Source organism: Bemisia tabaci, chromosome 7 (genome assembly GCF_918797505.1).
Source record: "Bemisia tabaci chromosome 7, PGI_BMITA_v3".
NCBI classification, from domain to species: Eukaryota; Metazoa; Arthropoda; class Insecta; order Hemiptera; family Aleyrodidae; genus Bemisia; species Bemisia tabaci.
This window is the reverse complement of record NC_092799.1, coordinates 31,422,300-31,444,905: the sequence shown is the minus strand read 5'-3', so window position 1 is coordinate 31,444,905 and position 22,606 is coordinate 31,422,300. Positions and strand designations below refer to the sequence as shown.

Sequence of the window (22,606 nt, the reverse complement as noted above, 5' to 3'; positions counted from 1 at the left end):
GCGCCGCTGGCGGCGATCGCGATCTCCGATGAAGGCGCGATTCCGCTGGGCGTTCGCTAGCCGAATTTCGGCGTCGAATTGGACGCAACACCGCTCTCGGAGCAATGCTGCATCACGGAGTCATTTTTTCGATTTTCGTGAAGGAAAGTTTTCGCGGTGGCAAATTCGTACCACGAAAAAAAAAATAAAAGAAACGAAAGAAAAGATCGAGTCTTACGAGCACGAGGCAATAAAGTCGCTGCAAAAGGTGGCTCTCCCCTCATAGTTCATAGAGCATAAATACAAATAAAATTCTGTGTAATTTTGCAGAGAGAGTCAAAAAATGGTTTCTTACTTACTAGGCGGCAAAATTTCCGCCTTGAAGTGGCGCATGATTTTCAGAGTGAGTGGATTGAGATGACTATCACCCGAAGATGGAACCAATTCGAAATGGAAGTCCGTGCCCCACTGCCCCGCCGCTTCCCAGTAGTTTTTCCCTAATTTTTTTCTCTCTCCTTTCTTTTTCTATGAAAAAAAAAAAAAAATCCGAAATTTGCCGCCCCCAAAAATTTGCCGCCCGGTGCCATGGCACCTTGGGCCCCCCCCTTAATCCGGCCCTGCCGGCACAACGCGCAATGCGTGAAGTATTCCTGCACTCATGTAGGCGCTATTCCGCTCCGACCAGCGACCGCACTGTGTTAGACGCAATGCGTGAAGTATTTCTGCAGTCTTGTAGGCGCTATTATACGCCGACCGGTAGCCGCACTATGTTCGGCTATGAAACAGCATGTTTATATTTGAGAGAAACTGTAGAAACAGATGAAAAAGACTTACATCGGAGGAAAATGTTGACGTCAAGTTTGAAAAAGAAATAAGGGCAGATTTGCGCAACCAAGTGAATAGGTTCTCACCTAGGGATATAAAACCCATTTCTTAAGAAAATGGAAATTCCAAAGGAAATTCTCGAGGACGAATAATTTGTGAACGATTACAGTTTCAAACGGTCATCGATTTTCCCGCCTTGTGCTCTTGCTCTCTCCATTCAAATGTTTTTTGAAAAGCTGTAGGCCATGTTTATTTATTTTACGCCTAATGTTTTGATGTTGTGGTTATGTCTTCTGATTGATTCCCTAATCAATCCCAAATTCAATTCTCTCCACTTCTCCGTCCATCGAAACAATTCATTTAAATTTTTTTTTTTAGCGTCCACCCTCAGCCCAATCAGGTAGCCTATTTTCTTCTCAATACTTTTTATTTCCTCGTCTGTTTCCTTCAGGTGAAGCCTCTGAAATATAGGTCAAGATTCCTACATGTTTCAGATGAGTATTCAAGTAGACGATTGTCTAACGCACTTTTATCTTTGTGTAATTTCTTGTGTAAAAATCAGTTTTTCATCCTCTAGAAAGCATCTGGCAAATTATAATTCTTTATGTCTTACAGTATGCGTGGATGGTTGAGTTTTGCCGCATCATTATCGATGGGTCTCACGACTCATCTGAATCTACTTGTATCTTATCATGTAATTAATTGTCATGTAAATTGATATATAGCCCAGATGTTTCCTCAGTTTTATCATCTTGAAAGTATTTGTTTCCTCTCTCATCATTTGCATTCCTATTCAGTCACTAACAAGAAAATTAACGAGAGCCCAACTGGCCGCTGAAGTACCAGGCTTAATGAGTTAGGTACCCTATCTGAGCCACTCCCAAAAATGGACATGGTTTAGATAGATCTCCTTCAAGTAGATTTGGAACTGCAGTTAATGGGCTATTTTCCTGGCTGTAACTCTCTTGTCACACAGATCAATAACAAATGCACATGGCCTAGTAATATTTATTCAAAGCTGTGAATGGAATCTGTATTGCTTGTCAAAATATCAACGGTGTAAGTCGGCAATCACACAACTCAGTTTGCAACGTCGCAGACTTCCTGCCATACTTTATTTTTTAAACAGAAAACTACTCGACGGCAATTCTTTAAAACTGCCATGACTTTTCTTCTCTGTGCGAAGAAAATTCTGCAAAAACTTCAAGCAATAATGTCAATTTGTTCTCCTTTAAGAAAATGACGTAGAGGCGGAGATTTTCAGACACCGCAAACGAGTTATGTGATTGCCGACTTTCACCGGTGATATGTGATTGTGAACTTCCGCCGTCAAAATGAGTGTGACCCCCTGTAGGAAAAGCAGATGATTTACAAAAACTAAGATTGACCAAATTGATACCTAGTGCTAATTTTACTCAAATTCGAAATTTTACCCATGCATACCTGCATATTGAAAGAAACTATGATATCAACAGCATTTCACATGAAATACAATTTTCTAGTTATCAGGTAATTGCTCTCCAAAAAATCATAATGCATGTCTGAGTTGTAATTTTAAATTTCCTCTTTTTTTCCAAGATGATGATGTAACTCCTCAAAAGTCACTTGGAATTGGATGTGGAAATCCATCTTCATCTCCGACACCTTTTCAGATAGTAAATGGACACCCAAGTAATCTTTCAGGAATGAAAATACAAATGTAGCCGAGTTACCACGCTTTCTCAGAATGGGGGACAGTTTAAAGCCCTCTAGTTCTGGATCTGCCACAGGTTTGTTATTGGGTCAATTATCTTACTATTTTTTTGACAGTGGTTACCTATCCAATCAGTTCTTAAATTTTCAGATTGTATTCAATAGTACGCTAGAAATGCTGGATTATTTATAAATTAGACAGAGCTAGACAATGTGCTTGCGGAATCTTGAATTTAATTCAGTAGGTATTATAAATCAGTTCTCTTGATTGAGATCATTCTCGATTTCATACTATTATGAATGTATGTTGGCAAACTTATTGTCTCAACGTTAAAACAACTTGACCTATGTCAAATTGCCACTGTCAACGGTGTTTCTAAGCGCATATTTAATACTGTTTGATACTAAGACGTGAGGAATTAGCCTAATCAAGAAGCTTGACACAATTTCCAAATCCTTTGTTTTTGCATAAGAACCAAGTCCTCTGAAACTGAAAGTTTTCTATCATTTCCTTATTTTTCATAGTTCAGGAACCAGACAGGACCAGGTCTAAGGGAAGCTTTGGAGTCTACAGTTGGCAAATTATGGATAAGACACAACAAGTTTCAAAAGTGATGTTCTTTTCCTCTGCTCTGCAATTTTGTTATCCAGCAGACGATCTGGGAAGTCAAATCACACAAAACCGAGAAGCATAAAAAAAGTCACTCAAGAAGTCTGAAGTCAGCTAAATTGTTTATCCGCCTTTGGCTCCAAAACTAATTTTTAAGTTAAAAATGTGTACTAAAGTATTTTGAAACAGCATGTAAATGACGGAAAACTGTCTCCTAGATTTTAATATCATTATCATGACGTTGTCTTGAAACTAACAACATTTCCATGTTAATAATTTTTACAGGGAATCCACGCAACAAAGCTGCACTAAAGCCAGGATGCTCGTTGATGGATTGGATTCGTTTGGGAAATTCTGGTGTGGATCTCACAGGCGTGAATGGAGTTCGGAGAACTGTGTCAAAAAAAGAACTAGCTCGTCATAACAAACGCAATGATGCTTGGCTAGCAATCAGAGGTATTTAGAAATTGGAAAAAAGCAGTTTTGATTTTTATTCTTAGGCTGTGGTTAACTTAAAGTATGAGAGACTCAACTTCTCTCTTCATCCTAATGCTGTGATTCCCAGACTGAAAAAAATCTGAAATTCTCTTGTGACTTGCTATCTATTGGATTGCATTTTGCAAAAAGGAACCACTAGCATTGCAATGTTGCTAAGATTGTGCAACTTCTTTTGTCTTGGAGGAAAAACCTAATTATCCATTAATAGTTTCTATTTTACTCGCTAAAAACTGTAAATATAAGACAAAAATTACCATCTAAATTTCATAGTTTTTCACGATTTCTGCAATTTTATTCCAAAAGATGAAGTTGCACAATCTTAGCATCATTGCAATGCTAGTGGTTCCTTTTTGCAAAATGCAATCCTATTGATCATGGATTAATTTCTAAATGAAAAAAAAATTATGATAAAAAAAAGGGGAAGAGCATAAAAAAAAATTTAACGCATGTTTTGAAGAATTCTCTCCCACTCTCCAAACTATGAAACATTTTTATCAGACAAGTTTTCATTTTTTTTTTTTTTTTTGCAGGCAAAGTTTATAATGTCACGAGGTACATGGAATTCCATCCTGGAGGGGAAGAAGAACTGATGAGAGGTGTCGGAATTGATGCCACCAAACTTTTCAATGATGTAAGAATCAGTTAGTTTCATATCACTTTCATAATGATTCTATAAATTTAAAGTAGAAATAGCTCTTGCACGACTCCAGTGGACGTTGGTCGTGTTGTTCAAACGTATACTATGAATGGGATTATAATAAGAAGGCTCAAAAGCCTGCCTATCTAAGCTTAAGTTTCGATGGAGGATTGTGCTAGGGCTAAACTAATTTTTAATCCACTGTCGTTAAGAATTGTCTCAGTCCATTTTTTGCATCAAAATCACAACAGGCTGTTGCTATCGGCACAGCTTAAGCTCCGCAGTAACCGATCTACAGTCGAACAAAGTCAAGAGTATCACATGTCACCACCAAAAACATTTGATTCCACCCAATTTCAGAATTGTATTTTATACGGTTAACTTAGAAAATAATGTAAAATACTGAAATTGATACTTGAACAAGAGCTAATTAAACTACTAATGTCAAAAGAATGTTGATCAAGGTTATTCATTCTAGGGCCTTGACATAGTCGAACTGCATCGCCTACTATCACATCGATTTAGTCAAAAATCTTTGTTAATTCACCTTTTTAGCCCCTGGATATGAGCCTGAAGGAATTTTCTCCCGTAAAAAATTTACAAATTTAGAGAGACAAAAGCATGATTCTTCCTGAAAATTTTGAATTTGAAGTCTGTATCGAACGGCATAATGTTTTCTCAGAAAAATCCTACCTTCATTACTTTGAATTTTGGCAGTTTTTCTAAGTGAAAAATTATTTTTGAGGCTCATGTGCAAAAACTTTTGTCCATTTATGAGTTAAGAAGTCAAAATTTGCGAAGATTTTTTACTTTTGATGCGATGCAGTTCAACCACGCGAAGAACCCTGGACAAATCACCTTAGTATGAAATATAAAAGAAACAACATAAGAATAGTTTCAAAGGAACTTACTTATTATTGTTTCACAAAAAGACACCTTTTTGTCATTTACTTTTTTATTTTGCAGGTTCATGCCTGGGTGAATTATGAATCTCTGCTTCAAAAGTGCATCGTTGGGTCTCTAGGGGAAGCAGATACAGAGGGTGCATTTATCGTTCCTAGAACAAAAAGTAGTAGTAAATTGAGTGCAGCATCTGGTCAAAATCCGGCAAAAAAGCTAATAGAGCAGACAAGGAACATTAGCATTGCAACCAATGCTGTGTGGAGCTCCTCAGATTGGTTCCAGCAGCTTACTTTTATCTGCTTAATTTTTTATTTGAAAGCCACAGTGATGCAGGTTTGTTGATATATCATAAGACAAGTATCAAAGTTCGGATGAAAAATGAAATTAGATAAATTTTATTGAATCTCAGTCATTAGAATTCTTGAATGAAATTTGTTAATCATGCAGTAGTTAAATTTCAGATCATTTAAAATTATACGCCCTGAAGGGCCACTTTTCAATTTTGGCATAGCATTTAGAATACTGAGATCGATTTGAAAAGCTTTTCCATCTCAGAAAAATAGGTATGATTACAGAAGCAGAAACAAATTGATGGTGAAAGTAGAAAACACATCTCAGGTTGATACAGTGCAAATTTATTGTTGCATTTTTTTTTTTTTTTTTTTAAAGATCAGAGAGCACTTTTTTCTGAAATTTTAAGTGTTTCAGGTTGGAGGGTATGGATTTAATCGATATGAATTGTACGACACCGTCTTGATCGACAACCGCAAAACAATCGACAAACCTGTGAATCGATCGACAAACCCGTGAATCAATTGAAAAACCCGTGAATTCGATCAACAAAAGTCGTGAATCAATAAACAAAAGCCGTGAGTCGATTGACAAACCCGCAAGTTGATTGACAAGCCCGTGAATTGATCGAATTTTGTCGACAGAATCGGTGTTGATTGATTCATGTCGATCGACTCACGTTTTCATTTTTCGATCCATTCATGTCGATCGAATCCATACCCTTTTCTCAGGTTCACAGTTTTTCCTAAAATTGTTCATTATTAAAATAGAGGAAAATAGGGGAGAAATTGACTCAAAGGAGAGGAATGGTGCTGCTGAATTGGATCATTGAGTGCTATTTCTCGTTGAAAGCTATTTATTTCAGCAACTTTAAATATTTCGCCAATTTTCATCGGCTATTTGGCTGGTTTTATCGTGAAGCTTATTCATAAGCTCACTTTGGTCAGTAGTTCCATTTATACATTCATACATCTGAAAATTCTCCATTGGTTAGTGCTACTGATGTAGCTATGCACAATAATTAGAAGTATACCGCAGCAAAGTTAGTAATCCTGCATATAAAAAGACCAGTTTTCACTTTGTATTGAAAGCATTCAAGTTTTTTCTGCCTCCAATTTTAATTTTGGTACATTCCTATCTGTTTTAGCTACACATATCATTGACTGAAGACTCAAATCTAATTTTAAAATTAAATCAAGCACTGCACAATGTCAAACTAGAAAGCACAGTTCGGTGGCCTTGCAAAGTGAAACTGAATCCAACAGTTGGGAAGGTTGAGTTGGAGTTCAGGAAGGTAGAATCAGCACTGTGGCGGACGTTTGGTGTGCTTATGAAAAATGTTCCCAGTGAAATTGTGAGCTCTAGCTGGAAAATGACTGTGATCAAAAGTGATAGTATCACGCACGATACAAAAATTTTAGTTTTAAAGTACGTCGATTGTGTATACAATTACGTTCCTGTTGGATGCCATGTCATGTTTGAAGCAGTTATTGATGGTAATAAATCATGGTTCTTCCTTTCTGTTTGTAATTGAGGCGTTGGGTGCTGAAAGGGTATTTCCCGGTTGCGGTGTTTCAGAATCTCCATTTCTAATTTATGTTTTGAGAGGAAACTATTGGATGAATTTTCTAAAATGTTTCGTTTTCAGCCATTAAAAGCATAAATAATATTCAGTAAAAGTTTCAACAAATTACATACATTTGCTTTAATCACAATGGAGGAAACTTTATTGGAAATTTTGAGACACAGCAACCAAGAAATGCCCTTTCTACACCAAACGCTTTAATTTGATAAAAGAAATCTTAAAAAATTGATCTTATGAAGAAAATCCTGAGGGAATCAATTATGACACTAAACTTGATTTTGAAATTTAGTTGATAAATATCAGAAAGTTGGGAAAAGTTTAACCCATATCGAAATAATAAGAAATTTAGGGCTTGTCCAATACCACATTAAGGAGATCCAGGAAAGTTTCAGGCCTGTCAGATTTGGATTCTTTACGAGTCGATCATTTATGAAAGCACCTGTTTTATGGACCCTAACTCCACATTAGTGACCTAGAGTTTTATCAAGGTAGGCTTTGTCCGTCAAGTGGAGGGGGTCAGTATTTTAGACCAGATATTGGCTGATTTTGACCTTTATGGTACCAATTCAGGTTAAAATTTCCTGACTTTGATTAAGTAATTTCTAAATTGAGACAATAACCCCATCTCGCAAGGGGGACTAGCAGCACTGTAAGATTCTGAAACTCTGACTCTTCATTGTTTTTGACCTATACTGTTTTGAAGTCAACAATTCAAGGATTGCGGTTTTTGTGATGAATTAAAATGCAACATTTCTCTCTTTATTGGTACAAAATGGAACCATACAGTTTGTTACTTATTCTTTGGGGTTTTTATACTACGTTTCAGACAAAAATTCAAAGTTTGATTTTTTGACACAATGTGACCAAAATTACTCTCCTCAAAAATTTACATCCGAGCACTGAAGTTTCTCTCTTAGTAACAAGGCTATTATATTTTAATCATTATACATTTTTCAAAGACACTCATTTACTGAAAGTTCAAAAAATTAAACTGATGACTAGAGAGCCTCGTCCCCCAACCGCTTTGCGGTCCAATCCCCGGATGTGCTTCACGCCTTTAGTGTTACGCGTTACTCTTGTGATTTGATATAATAGAGTAAGATTTTCATGAATGGAGTTGCAACTAATCCTAATTAATATTTGAAATACTTATATTGGTGGCTAACCATATTTCCATGTGTTATTTCTCTGTCCAGGCAAGGTTGTTGAAAGGCCATACACACCAGTTGTGTCTGTTCACCCGGAGTATCCAGTCGAATCATCTATTGAGTGCCTGAATTTTATGATTAAGTCCTATGACAATGGTCTTCTTAGCAAGTGGCTATGTTCTCTGCCCACTGGTGCTGTAGTCAGTGTTAGTGCACCATTGTGCGTTTTCAATCCTTCCCTGTTGAACGGAAGGAAAAAACTTGTGATTTTAGCTGCTGGAACTGGCATAACTCCTATGTTCTCTGTCATCAATTGGGCTGTGCATACATCCTCACAAAGGTACATAATTTTTGCGGTATTTCTTTGTATTTTATGAGCCAATTACCTCCAGGAAAAATCAACTTTCCCAAGCACATGAAATATCATTGATGTTGAAATAGAAAATTTTGAACCTTGTAATAAATATATATTCTACTAAGCAGTTTTGTTGTGTAAATTTAAATAAGTTAATATGTATTATCATTCCCCTAATAGTGTGGATAAACTCCAAGAATATGCAATTTTAACGAAAGCATTTTCTAATGTAAAGTCACTAGGGCAGCTTCTGAGCCATGAAGTGTAAAGTGTCAGTAAAAAGTTCAACATTTTTCAAAATGACTCCTAAATAGGTATGTACTTAAAAAGCACTGAAAATTGGACCAAGGCTCAAACATGTTTTCCCCATTTTTTTTTTTTTTTTTTTTTTTTTTTTTTTTTTTTTAAATAATTATTTCAATTTTTACCATAGAAGTAATCATTTAACAAATAAAGATTTAAAAGAAAGAAAGAAATTTAAGATCTGCACATAGCAACTATAGACAGACCTTAGTCTGGACCCTGCACAACCCTTGAAAGACATTTATGAATCTGGGTTGACAGCTAGAGATATTGAAGCTCCAAAGATTATACAATAATACAATTGAAATTCAAGTTTAAACACATTTTTCCTTTGACAACTCTATTTTGAAAGAGAGAGAAAGGAGATATGGTTGAGGGAATGAGCAGCCGTAATCTTGTTCAAGTGTCACAGCAGGTTGTCTGCAGTAAATCATCATGATGATCATCGCCCATCTATATTGTAATTCTGTGAGATCTTTTTCTTAATTAAAAATCAACTAAATTAATGTTTTGAAAACATTATATAGATTACTCAAAATCTTTGGTTTTGTTTTAAATCTCATGGTTTAGTAAATTTTGATGGGGAATGAAGTAAACAAAATAAATGTTGGAATAGGCAAAATGTGGGTTCCATGACATTTTAATAGTTTATCATAGTGGAAACGTGGTAACGGGAATTTACGTAGTTGCACGTAGCAAATACGTCGTAATAGTACATAGGCATTGATAGAAATGAGATAGATAATGAAATGTCTATTGTCAACCAAACTCTGTGATGTTATGTTTCACTATTGTTATCTCGGTTTTGTTGCAGGTTATCTGTGAGCGTTATCTTTTTCAACAAATCTGAATGTGATATTTTATGGGGAGAACAATTGAACAAATTAATGATCGATAATGAAAGGTACCTATAAACTTGATTTTTTCAGTGCCCTCTTTATTAATTAGCATTTACACATCAATTGATCAATAGAAAGTCTCCATGGCTCACTCAAAATAAGAAGGACACAACTTTAATAACAGCTCAGTAACTTTTTTTCAGTGAGAATTTGGGAAAACGAACGGACAAAAACGAATCAGTCAGAGTTTATGTATTTCATCTAGGCTCACTGCAAAAATGAAGATGGCCAATACCCTGTTCTCTTTTAAGGTGATTCGATGGACACCTGATTTTGCGTCAGAATGATGTCCTGTAAATAGCATTGATTGGTTCCATGTTTTCAGCTTCTTGTCATTTTTATTGAATTTTAAGATCGCATTTCTGTTGTCACGAGACTAAAGAATTCAATCACCAAATTTGACAAGCAAATTCAACGCAGTGAAGGCAGGTTTTTTTTTAAAGGTGAAATATTGCGTTCGATACTGATGTCGAAACTGCACCCGAATGCAATATTTATCCTTTAAATAATTGTTTAAAAAATTATGTTGAATTTATTTGTCAAATTTGGTAAGTGAATTCTTTAGTCTTGTGATAACAGAAATTCGATCTCAAAATCTGATAAACATTTTAAGGAGCTGGAAACACGGAACCAATCAATGTGATGTATCACATGTCGTTCTGACACAGAACATGACCCGTGAAGTCACCTTAAGAATTGGCTGACCAATTTTGCAAAATCTATGATAACAAAGAGCAGAAAATGTACATTAAATGTGTATGCTTTTAAATCCGTCAAACCTTCAAACAGTGCTACATGATATAATCATTAATTTTTCAGATGTTTGTGGTCCTCGCTAATATTTTTGTGCTTTCCTCTTATTTGTAAAGATTACTCAGGAACATTGAGATTTTATACATCACTAATTCATCCACCAAAACTCTCCTTCAAAACTAATTCTTTCTTATTGTTGGTCATGAATAAAAAACAATTCAACTTTAACAATACAGCATGAGTAAATGAGAATCTAAATTAAAATAGCTTTCCCCTGCTTATCAAATATTAATGTTTTTTACTGTTTTCACAGGTTTAAAGTTGAAAATGTTTTATCGAATGGAAGTAGCTCATGGACAGGGAAAAGAGGAAGAATATCAGTGGAAATAGTTCAATCTGAGTTACCAGACCGGCAAAACAGCGGTGAAGACAACCCTTTCACTCTAATCTGTGGGCCTGTTAATTTTAACCAGACTGCTGAGTCGTAAGTGCATTTATATCAATCTTCAAGCCAACTTGGTCAAATTTTTTTAAACGTAAAATTGCTCAAAAATCCTGTTGAGTATAAAATAAATATATCTAAAATCCTTTCTTCAACGCACAATGTGCTTTCGCCATTTCATGCTCTTACAAATTTACTGTATCGGTAAGCATTTTTTTCTCATCAGTCAGAGATTAAAATTGCCCAGAGAGATCCGCAGGAAAACCAAACTTAAATTAATGACTAATCCCAAAACTGTTTTTTACAAATTATTTCAACTGTTTTCAGGTGTTTGTTTTATCTTTATATTATTTGTTGCAAAAACACATACTTTAAAGTATTTGAAATCGTATGTGAGAAAGATGTGTAACAGTTTGCAAGATTGTTTGATTATTTAGGTCAGTTTGTCTTGCATCTTTGTCTGGGCAAACCTGCTTGCCAGCAGCCAAGAAAAGTGCCGCAGAAATTAGTAAATTTAAAAATTCTTCACATGAGAATGCAAATAGTGCTTCAAGTAGTGAATTTTAGGAATTTCTGATTCCCTTGATCTAATTTTGTTGTGTCTTAACCTGTAGAAAATGGACTTTGTTGACTGTGAAGCAAAGAGCAAAATGATTAAAGTTAAAAAAAATAAAGGAAATTGAAGAAAATAAGATATGTATAACATTAGAATTTATTGGTTACAATGGTGGACAATATCTAATGTATCTGATACAGGCTTATGCAGTGTGTGCCAGAAATGTATTGACTCATAAAATGAGTCATTTCAATGGAGCTTAAGGGTGCTTCGAAGACTGCTGAACTTTATTGTTGTTTTTTTTTTAAACTTATAATATCTCTTTCTTTTTCCCTCCCAGAATCCTCCAGAAACTTGGTTACCAGCATGAGGATTATTACTGCTTTCACTGATGGCGACCAATGGATACTTGCATTCAAAACACCATAGCATTTATTGTTTTTATTTTTTACCGAAAGAATCATTATTGTTTTAGGAATCTCTGAATACTCTAAGAACCGCAACAGTTGTAGCAAAGCAACTGTTAGTGTTAAAGAAATTTATGAAGTGTACAAAAGATCCTTAACTTTAAATTTAGATTTTACTTGTAAGTCTAATTGAAGAAAAGTTGGTAAATTATGCTTATGAGCAAATTTCATATTTTTATGATAATACATAATTTGTCCTAAAAACTTAAGGACTAACAAGCTGGTCAACGTGAGGTTATTTTCTCTCTTTCTTTTCTTTAAGATTTGAAAAACGAAAAGTTAGAATTCACTTTATTCAATACGCCAGTTGATATACATATACACTGTTTCTGTTTGATTTTTCCATTTAGTGTTGGGACGAGGATTCAGATTCAGGATTTGTCGTCAAAATTCTTGAATCCAAATCCTCCAAAATTTCAAAATTCGTACTATGAAGCCGAATCCCTAATATCGTTTCTTGATCTCATTGATCTCAAATTTAGACTCATTTCTGAATGTTGTCGAACAGTGAATATTGGTGAAAAATAAAATTAAAATAAATAAAAAAAAGTACCAAGTTTCTGAAAAGTGAAGGATTCGCGATGGATTGGGATTCGAAAATTCAAAAGTAAAAATTGGAATTTGGGTTCGGATTTGGGTAAAATTCAACCCAGCACTATTTCCAATCTAAACAAAAACATACAAACGAACAAATAACCTCTTCATTTTAAATTTTCTTCATTAATACACAACATAGACTTTCGACCTAAGGTTGTGTTTATATTGTAATCAGTGAACATCAATAGTCAACAGACTGATTTAGTGGCTACGCCATGGTTCAAATGTAAACAAACCCATAACTTTGTCTCTGATTTGCGCCCTTTGCACCATGGTGGTGTCTACTGTCTCTTGCAATAAAAATGTATCGTATTTAATGAGTCCTTAATCGACTTATGGCCTGTCAATGACAAAATTTTATTGAATTAACACAACTAACTCACACTAAATTTGTACATGAGGTCATGTATTTGTTTTGGTTGAAACCACTGAGTTCGATATTATATCAGAATCAGATGCCATAGTCACTAAATCAAGAACGCAAGAGTTGCCATTCGACATCTGTTGGTGCAAGAATGACTTGACCACTAAATTAGCCACCTATCAAAAAGAGACATTGTCGATCTGCTTGTCTAAAGCCATTGTCTGGGTGTATCTCTTTAAAGCTGATAGCCCACTGGACGCCTTAACTCCACTTGTTAAGTTTTGGGAATGCACTGTTATAAAACTGATAAAATTATTGGTTTTCAGGGTAAATCGAGGAGGCAATTTATACTCAGTTTACCACAAAGGAAACATTTTAAACTATCACTAATCTTTAAAATGTCTTGATTTTTTTGTTTTGTTTGTCCTTTTTTAATCCTTCTTTTTGGATCAAATACTTTGGGTGCTTTTGCTCTGCTAGTTGCGGTTTTGATTGTTTGTTTTTTCTTCCCCAGTCTGTGAAAAATTAGATGTTGTATTTAGTTTATTTTTATAAGTGTTAAATACATGTTTTTGTATGCCCATTTCGGCATGAAGAGAGAAAATTCAAATAAAATATCAGTATCATTGATTTTGAAGTCAGGGCTCCATTTTTCACACCTTGATTATTTTGAAAGTAAAATTCTTTTTTCTCGTGAAATTCTACCTGTTCCAAAATAAAGTAACTTTTACCTCTTTCACATTTTTTCAAGCTTCAAGCATGACGTTTCAAAACTTGTTGTTAACTTTTAATAATTTTACGTAAACAAGATAAATATTTTGCGAACATTCCCCTTGAAATATGCCGTCTTAAGTGTTCCAGAATATTCGGGAAGTTCTGTGTAAAACACTTAATCTTGAGTATTTCTTTAATATTCAGCTAATTCTAACGTTGTCTAAACCGAACACATTCCTGAAAAATTCAGATCTTCTGCATAATATTCAGAGAACCTCAGAATTTGCTTTTTTTCAATTTTTACAAGTCTAAGACGTTTTTCAAGGTGAAAATTTTTTCAAACAGTATTATCACTCAGATTTGTTTGAAAGTTACGGTTTCGACAGTTCTCCGCCTAACCATTATCAGCGACTGATGGACAGTTGGATAGTGAATGGCCGAAACAGAAACTTTTTAACACATAAGAGTGATTACACTTTTTACAAATTTTTATCAACCTAACAAATCAGTGTATTTTCCTCTCTCCCTACATTAACTGTAAGAAGCTTTTTTATTATCTAAGATTTAGTCATCAAATTATTCATCTTTTGAAGTTTTTAGCATTATTGTAAAGTACTTTAAATGCCTAAGATTTCTGATCCAGAACCAATAGTCCCATGTGTTTTGAACATTTTTTATCTGTTTATTGTAATATTTGTTGGAAACAAAAATGCAAATTTTGGCTTCCCTTTTTTAAACATTTTTTATGTTAATTGTTTACACGTGCTGACCATCATTTGTTCAAGTGATCAAACTTTTCGATCAAATCATAGGAAGCGTTTAACAATCTTAAAAGAAAAGAGGTACTTCTTGGAAATTTTCATTTTTAAACTTCCTCAAGTGTTCGAACATTTAAAACATTCTTCGCCAAACTAGGTGCTTGCTTGAACTTGGCAAATTGACACTTTTGTAGGTAATGTTTTTCATTTTCCATCGCCATAATAAGAAGTATCTACAATCAAGTTTTGGTGCGGTTAGTTTTAGATGCTTTTAAATTTTTCGTAAGTGCTGCTGAGAATATCTTTCTCTTATAATTTGGCTCAATATATGGCGTCTAACACTGACACGTGCGACACGCGTTCCATTGCGTTGTTCATTTCATTGCATGATTAAATAAGTAATTGATTATGTTCTTGATCAATTTAATTTTTTTAAAATGAAGATAGGCCATTTGTTCCTTTTGTCAAAACAAAATGTTTGATGTATTGAAATAAATTAGTAGGGATCGATGCATTTTGAAGTAGTGCATGAATAAAGAAAAAGATCATTCGAGAGAATGGACTTCAAGAGTTTATGTCCATCAATGGGAAAGAAGAACTTCGTTCCAAAAACTCAAAATTTAAGTAATTATATTGCTGATTAGAGAAGTAACAGCAGATTATTTTGGAACAGAAAAACATCCAAGAAATGTAAACCAAACTAAAGTCAAAGTCTTTTGAACTTCATAATTCTGAAAATGGAGCACATTTCTGCTAGTTCAAACTTAAAAAATTTTCATAAAAATCGAGCCCAAAGTATAAAGAATCAGGCACTTTCTACAGCTTTGGATTATCATTTTTCGTTCCTAAGATATGATCTACATGAAGTTACTTTTCCGATGACCCTTGAATATAGGTAGCTACTTTAATACTTTAGGTAGGTATTTCTAGTCTACCATTGTTTATTTGGTTAAGTACCTATTTTGTTAAAAATGAAAATTACAAAGAACCTTGAATGAGGAGCGCTGGATGTTGAAATAGCTTCAATTCTGTTGTATTTGTTTAAGATGTTAACGTTCTTATAACGATGTCTTACGATCCATAGAGCTTAGAGATCCACAAAGTAAATTTTTATAATGCACTCCTTAACTACTCGATACTTTAGCTGAAAATCAATGAAATACCGATTGTGCACCTATGCAACAGAAAATTGAATCTAACATAGGTACATCACATTTTGTTGAGAAAAATGCATTGTAAATAACAAGTACATACTTCTGTTTAAATATGTTCTTTAACGTAATTAATTTGTTAACCTGCTCCTCGCAGAGACCTTTTTTGTGATCTCTGCTTATGACTGTATGACTTAAGAATTTATCTTGTTTCTTTTGTGAACTTTCACTCATTGCCAAGCCATTTTCCTCAGCACTTCTCTGACCATACCCTGCTGTTTAAATTAAAAGTTCCTTTTTATATAAATAGCAGAGTGGAGGAAATACAACTCTGCCTCATGTTCATGCCCTTTTATCTCCCATTGAATCCAAGTTTGCACTGTGATATACATACATATGTTTTTTTAATACTGATTGGCTTGGCTTGATGCTTTTTGACCAAATTTTAACTTTTAATAGTATCAGGCAGGTCTAAGGGGGAAATTTAGACTTAACGTTACTCTGAGCCTTTGGCAACCTACAGAATTTTATGACTTTATTTTGTAATTCATCGCTCTAAAAATGAATTCATTGTGATGGCTTGAAATTTTTGTCAGGAATAAAAATTGATCCCTTTTCATAACAAAAACTGGTGAAAATCTTCTGAATCAAGGAGAGACTAAGAACTTTTTGATTTCCTTACTTGCAGGGCTATGATGGTCTGAGACTCTGTCGTGGACTCAATTTGAATTCCCAAAATTTTATGGTCACAATTTTGAGTTAAAAATTGACCAATGAACTAACTACAAACAGTCATGCATGATAAGCATGTTCAGTTATTGGTCATCAATTTGGAGAGGTCAGAAAAAAGTAGGGATGGGAAATCAATGTGCTAGACAAAACTTTCTTCAAGGCATGGCAATGGGTCATGGAAATTATAGAATTGTGGGTTACATCGAGAGAGAGAGAGAGGGAGAGAGAAAATTTAACAGAAAAAACTTCAAACTTTAATAAAAGAAATAGTTTAATTCTGACAAAAAATACATAGATTAATAAGTGTAAGAAACAAATAACAGTTGTCGCAGTGGTTGCGAACAAGATGCAATTTTACATTTTTTTGCTAAAACAACTACAACTGTCTCTAGTCTGGTAGCTGAGTACATTTGCTAAATGCACCATGTTTGTTACATTCGACCACCTGTTACTGAGAATACTGAAAGGTGCTTGAAGTAAACAACCTTTTCCACTTAAAAAGTTTCAGAAAATACTTTCTTTCTTCTCACTTCATTATTTTGGGCACTTCAATCAGAAAAGTTTTAAGTTTGAGTAAAGAATGACCCACTTTATTTTTTCCTAGCAATTGGATGGAGTTAAACAGAAAGGAACCAAGTCACATCGGGACCGAACCGAGAGAAAGGGGTTTGAAGTTTGGCTCTTGCGTAAGACTCAATGTAAAAGATAAACTTCAAGTTCAATTTCTGCAAAATTTGCTCCAACAAAAACTTTGAATTTTTGGCGATTGATATGTAGTAGAGCAGTGGTTGAGGTCAAAACCAATCATAACTCAATTTTTCCCAAAATGAGGGTTGGTTCCTTTCTGCTTAACTCTGTCCAATTGATCCTCAAAAGATAAATACATCCATAATTGGTAAATAATATTCTGAAATTAAAATTTAATTTTGGAAAATGTGTATAGAGAGCTATGAGTATGAACAACTGATGAGAACAACAACAAAAATTGATTGTATGTTCCTTACTGTTCATAAGCTAGCCAATTATTTGTGATCCTCATTTGGGGGAAAAGTGAATTCTTAAAATGTTGAATCTTTTCTCCTTATAAATGAACTGTGCAATAAAAGTTTTTGTTTCTTACTTGGAGTTTTGTGAGCTATTAATATTTGTTTTTAGAACAACAATTTGCCGAAAAAACATAATGGAAATTTGTTGGACACATTCAAGAAAATTGGAATTTCGTATGGTGATATTCATTTTCACCTCGCAAGAAACTGAATTATATGTGCTGTGAGTGTGAATGTACAAACATGCTAATATAGGCCTGAGACTAAATTCACCTATTAAAACAGCTATAATCACCAAACCAGCACTTGCAGCCACTCAGAGAGATCATCTAAAATACGAGGGGCTTCTAAAAAATAGTATTATTTTGCTTAAACTCCAAGACTACTGCTTAAAAATCAATGTGATCACAACTGTTTTACCAGTCTTACTCTCGGAGCACTTACAAGGTTCTTCAAGGTTACTGAAACTGGCTGAGTCGAACACCAGTATTGTCACTTTTTATGGAACGTTCATCTCAAACGTACCTTACTGTCATAATTTAACTTTTAAATGGAGAACCACTCAACCTCAATTCTTAGAAACTTCTGTGATTTTTCTTCTTTGTGCAAAGCAAATTCTTAATTTCAAGGGATGCTGTTAAATTGTTCTCCTTCAAAAAAGTAAAATTGGAGCTGAGATTTTTAAACACCGGAAACGAGATATATGGTTTGGGAGTTTCATCATTGAAACATGATCCAAAATATGTTTAATTTTGAAATAATCATCAAAACAAATTTTTTTTATTTTTCTCTTTAGAATTTATCTCCATCCTCTCTCTGAATCATAAATTGATTGAAAAACAAGAGAAAAGCAAGATCAACAAACAAAGAATCAAATAATTATAAAACAGTGAAAGATAAAAACATAAACAGAATAAAAAAGCACCTGTACTTGCTAAGTGATTACAAAAAACTATAAACTTACGGTAGTTTTGTGTCCTTTGAAAGGTATCGCATAAAAAATATAGAAATCAAGGTGTTTTAACGTAGAGCTTAATTGTAATCAACTTAACATTAATTTTCGTTTAAAACGAACAAATCACAATGTCCCTAAGATGAAATCAAAGCAAAAAATGCTGCGTAATAAATTTGATCTTCACTCCTGAAAGAGGAGAACTTACATCTAAACAGAGCTTATCTAAATATCTCATGCACTTCAGAGTAAAGAGGTGTAAACTTGTAATTCATTCAAATTAGCAGGAGTAAAATTATGCAATTATTTGAAATTCCAGGATTATTCAATGGGCAAGATTTGGTAAAAAGGTTGTGGCAATACGTCCCACTCAAGAGTTTCACGGTGTTGATATCGGAAACTAATAACTTGGTGTTGTTTCCTCGACTAGTTACTGTGAGATTATTCCCAAATTTTGTCTTCATTTTAAGAAGATATAATAAAGCTGCTTTTGATTGGCTTAATTGGTTGTTCAGATCTTACGATCCCTGCACCAAGTAAGAAATCTGATCATGCAAGAAGCCAATCATGATTCCAGCTCATGGTTAGAATGAGTAGTGAGGAGGGTCGAAAGATCGAACCAATCGGTGATTCTACTTCATTTTAGCTTGATCTGATCACACCTTCCCTATGAATACTACATTTCAATAGGAATCTTGAATGAAATTAACTTGATCCTCCTTAAATACATTTCAAATCTGCATAGCGTGTTCTTTAGGTGTATGAATTGTCTACAAAATAAGTCAGTTGTGCGTGTTGTGCAATCTTGAGCAATGAAAAATACTGGGCATCATAAAAAAATGCACACTTGGAATTTTTGCCATCCTCATTCCTAAGGCTGTTGGGAGCCACATGGCCTTTCATTTTGTTTATGGTGCTTCGAGAAATTACTCCAGAGAAACAACAAAGTATCAAAACTTAGACTTGGCCCAAAATATCTTGCGAGTGTATAGGAGGATATTTGTGAGTAAATACAGTCCTTTCTTTTTAACAATTTGAACCATCATCTCTCTATTTCTAATCAAAATATACCTATTCACCTCTCAACCAGTATGGTTCTGGGCAATTTTATTCCTGAAATCCAAAAAAAGTTTGATCTGTTGGCGATGAACATTCGTAAAGGGTGCATGCAATATCCAACAATCCAAAAAAACGCTGACAATGCATAAAGAAAAATGCATTGAGGAGTGCATCTTCTTACTTTTCCATCAACGGTTGGATACTAAGTTACAAGCCGTAACCTGCAACGATACCTACTTCAATTTTTCAGCTGAAACTTTTTGCCAGAATGAAAATGAAGGATCAATTTCTCTTACCAAGAAAACAGACAAAATGCTAAGTTGAAACCTCAAGCCATGGTATAAAAATAACCAGAAATAAACTGTGTCAAACTATATCACTCAACAAATTTAAACTAAAATACAACAAATTTGTAACAACAAACACAGCGTATTGAGTGCGGATCATATCCATCTAACTCAAATAAAACTAACCAAACAATAGTTGATAATCAATAAATAAAGCTCATTTTCCATCTAACAAATTAAAGTTTCTCCATAAAATTCTGTTTTTCCTAATTTACTCTTTGAGACCGGCATATAGATTTCTGTTAGATTGCAAAATTTTCAATGACATTTCCGCAAGATAAAACTCTGAGAACAAGGTTCAGAAAGGTCATTGAAGATTCATGTTTCCATAGAGATAATAATGGTCTGTACTTCATTTCATGAACACCTACAAAAACTTTTGCTAGTTTTTATTGAATAGTGGTTATCGGGCAATTCTAGCATCAGCTGTATAGAGATCAAAATCATACCTGCGGAACACATGATGCCGATTTTTTGTGGTCAAGTAACTATATATATATTTTTTACGCATGCTTCACTATGCGCATTAAAGCTGATAGCTGCTTGTGAGACTGGCAAGTTTCGGCAAAGGCACATTGAAATGTCCTTGATTCTCAGAAAAACTCTTGTGATTGGTGTGAATACATAATGATGGGTAGCATTTTGCTCCGTAACTGGAGGAATATAAATTGCACAGACCCTTGTTCTTAAATTAGTTCAATTTTTACAAAAACCGGGATAAACTCACCCTAAATTCATAGGCGTAGCTAGGGGGGTCCTGGGGGGGGCCTGGCCCCCCCAGAAATCTCGTTCCCCCCCCCCCCCAGAAAAACGGGATTCTCCATTCCTCACCCACCCCCCGCTTTCTTCACCACGAGAGGTGGTCCCATGCCCCCCCCCCCCCCCCATTAAAATTTCTTAGCTACGCCCCTGCCTAAATTTCAACAGTTTTCTATTGAATGATGAATGCACACTGGTGTACGAAAATCTACCTAACTTGAATAGGTGCACTGACTTTTTTGGTAATTGAAATATATTAAGTAACTTTACATCTTCAGAAAGTGCTTCTGATGTACATCCAGTCTCTTTGAATCAACATGTTAGAGAAGGCTAACTTTTTTGGTCAGTTAGCTGGGCAAAACTTTCCTCAAGCCTTACTACGATCCTGTTCCCTGAACATGCTGATGTTGAAGTAGACTTTTTGCCTCCACTATTTACAGTAGCTTGAAATCATTTGGAAAAGAGAGCACCATGCAGAGATGTCATGACTTGAAGGCAAGAAGCGGTTTACATCTACTGAGCACAAGGGTACGCTTTTGTAAAGGCAGCTGGGATGGATTCTGTAGTCTTTGAATTGTTGATCAAACACTGGCCTAGCAGCTCTGGACATGAGATCCGACCAGACTGAACATCAACAATCTTTGATAATAAGTCGTAGTTTATTATCTCACTTACAACAGAATCTTTCCTGTAAAACAAATACAACACCAAGATTATGAGATGGAGGAATGGAAATTTAGCAGAGGAGTAAAATATGTAGCGGTTGTGATAGAGGTGTCGTCAGCTAAGTTCACGGTTGTTTACTGACGGTTTGCAGGCGTTTTCATGTCACTACTATGCACATGAAAATATCAGACTCTTGCAGAAGCAAGAAGACTTACTTAGATAAGTTTTCTAATACTTTAAAACCTTGTGACACTTGAATTTTTAGCCACACAGAAATCACAACTACATAAAAGTTGCGTATCATAACTGATAAGTACTAAGTAGTTTCTTTATGATACGATCATTAGACGGATGTTTTCAAGGTGGATAATAGCGAACACCGCTTTGAGCAGAGGCCCAAATTCGTCGTTGGTGCTTGCAAACCGAAAGTAAACAACTGTCAACTTAGCTGCAACACCTCTAGTACATCCAAAATTAGTGAGTCTGGATTTTGAAAAAATCAGTTACCATAACAAGAATGGACACTTCACGTAAAATGATTAATCTTTAGAAGAATAACACAAAGCTCTAACAGTAGGGTAGAGAATTACAAAAGGAATCACTTCTGTTGAAGTAGGCACCTATGGAATCTTCATTTTTTTTTGCATCTCATTGCAAGTAAAAAACGTTGTGTTGCGATGTCAGTTAATTTAAGTTTAAATTTGCTTCAAGAGAGCAATTTTTAACTTTACAAACAGTGATTTTTTTTTTTTTTTTTTTTGAGATTCCGTCATGCTATGAAACAACATGAAGTTTCATTTCATAAAAACTTGCATTAGATCTCACTTAGTTGCCTTGTTTGAACAAATTTCGCCTTGATGCAAAGAGTTTTTTATTGACAAATGTTCATGGAAAAAAGGGCCTTTACAAATTGAGGCATCAGAATTCCAGTTTTCAATTAAAGAGACTCCAGTATCTGAGAGGGTAATTTTCACGCTTTTTGAATCATAACTGTGTCGACAGAAGGAGAAAAATTTCTCACAATGCTAAGTCCTAAATGGACCGCGTCCAGCAGAAAGGTACCAATCTACATCAGCTATTGCCAACTTTAATCAACCAATTAACTTTTTAACAAGAGAACATTTGTGCAGATTCATTTGAAAATTTTAAGGAATCTGCTTCGCACCATGCAGAAAATTCACTGAAATTTGACATAACCACGCACAACCGTTGCCCACTTTAATTCGGCAATAGTTGATGTGGCTTGGTTTCTCCCTGCTTGATGCGGTCCAAAAATGGAGGGCTAAAACTTCAAACAGACTTTTCACGATTTTGCAATTTTTGAGCAGTAGTATTCTAACTATCAGAAGTCCTATTTGGTTCGACATTTCTGGTCATGTTTTGTGTCAGAATTTTCGTATCTAAGTAACTCCTCAATGCAGTATTACCAACGAATCGTACTTTTTAGAAACATTATTTCAGAATCTCTAATTCTAATTTATGGTTTTGAGAGGAAATTTACGAATGAGTTTTCTGGAA

The 22,606-nt window shown here is 34.7% G+C and overlaps 2 protein-coding genes across 2 annotated transcripts in view; one reads left to right on the top strand and one right to left on the bottom strand.

Annotated features, from left to right (window-relative positions):
* The first annotated feature begins 1,047 nt into the window (after window positions 1–1,047).
* LOC109032087 (cytochrome b5 reductase 4) lies at window positions 1,048–17,378 on the top strand. Its single transcript, XM_019044032.2, has 10 exons — window positions 1,048–1,204; window positions 2,383–2,573; window positions 3,392–3,562; window positions 4,135–4,235; window positions 5,208–5,477; window positions 6,583–6,931; window positions 8,217–8,508; window positions 9,641–9,730; window positions 10,792–10,962; window positions 11,817–17,378. The coding sequence occupies exons 2-10, from the start codon at window positions 2,531–2,533 to the stop codon at window positions 11,866–11,868; spliced, it is 1,539 nt and encodes a 512-aa protein (XP_018899577.2). The 5' UTR covers window positions 1,048–1,204; window positions 2,383–2,530; the 3' UTR covers window positions 11,869–17,378.
* Window positions 16,513–22,606, bottom strand: part of Gclc (glutamate--cysteine ligase) — a 29,833-nt gene continuing 23,739 nt past the window's right edge. Inside the window, exon 13 of the mRNA XM_072302659.1 lies at window positions 16,513–21,110. Within this exon, the coding sequence (XP_072158760.1) occupies window positions 20,936–21,110 (175 nt within the window). The 3' untranslated portion in view covers window positions 16,513–20,935. The remainder of the gene's footprint in view (window positions 21,111–22,606) is intronic.

Bases quoted from the DNA above. Each gene is read 5' to 3' on its own strand.
- LOC109032087 (XM_019044032.2), top strand. From the start codon at position 2,531: ATGGGGGACAGTTTAAAGCCCTCTAGTTCTGGATCTGCCACAG. The intron at 3,563-4,134 runs GTATTTAGAAAT...TTTTTTTTGCAG, and splicing joins TGCTTGGCTAGCAATCAGAG to GCAAAGTTTATAATGTCACG. The intron at 6,932-8,216 runs GTAATAAATCAT...TTCTCTGTCCAG, and splicing joins GTTTGAAGCAGTTATTGATG to GCAAGGTTGTTGAAAGGCCA.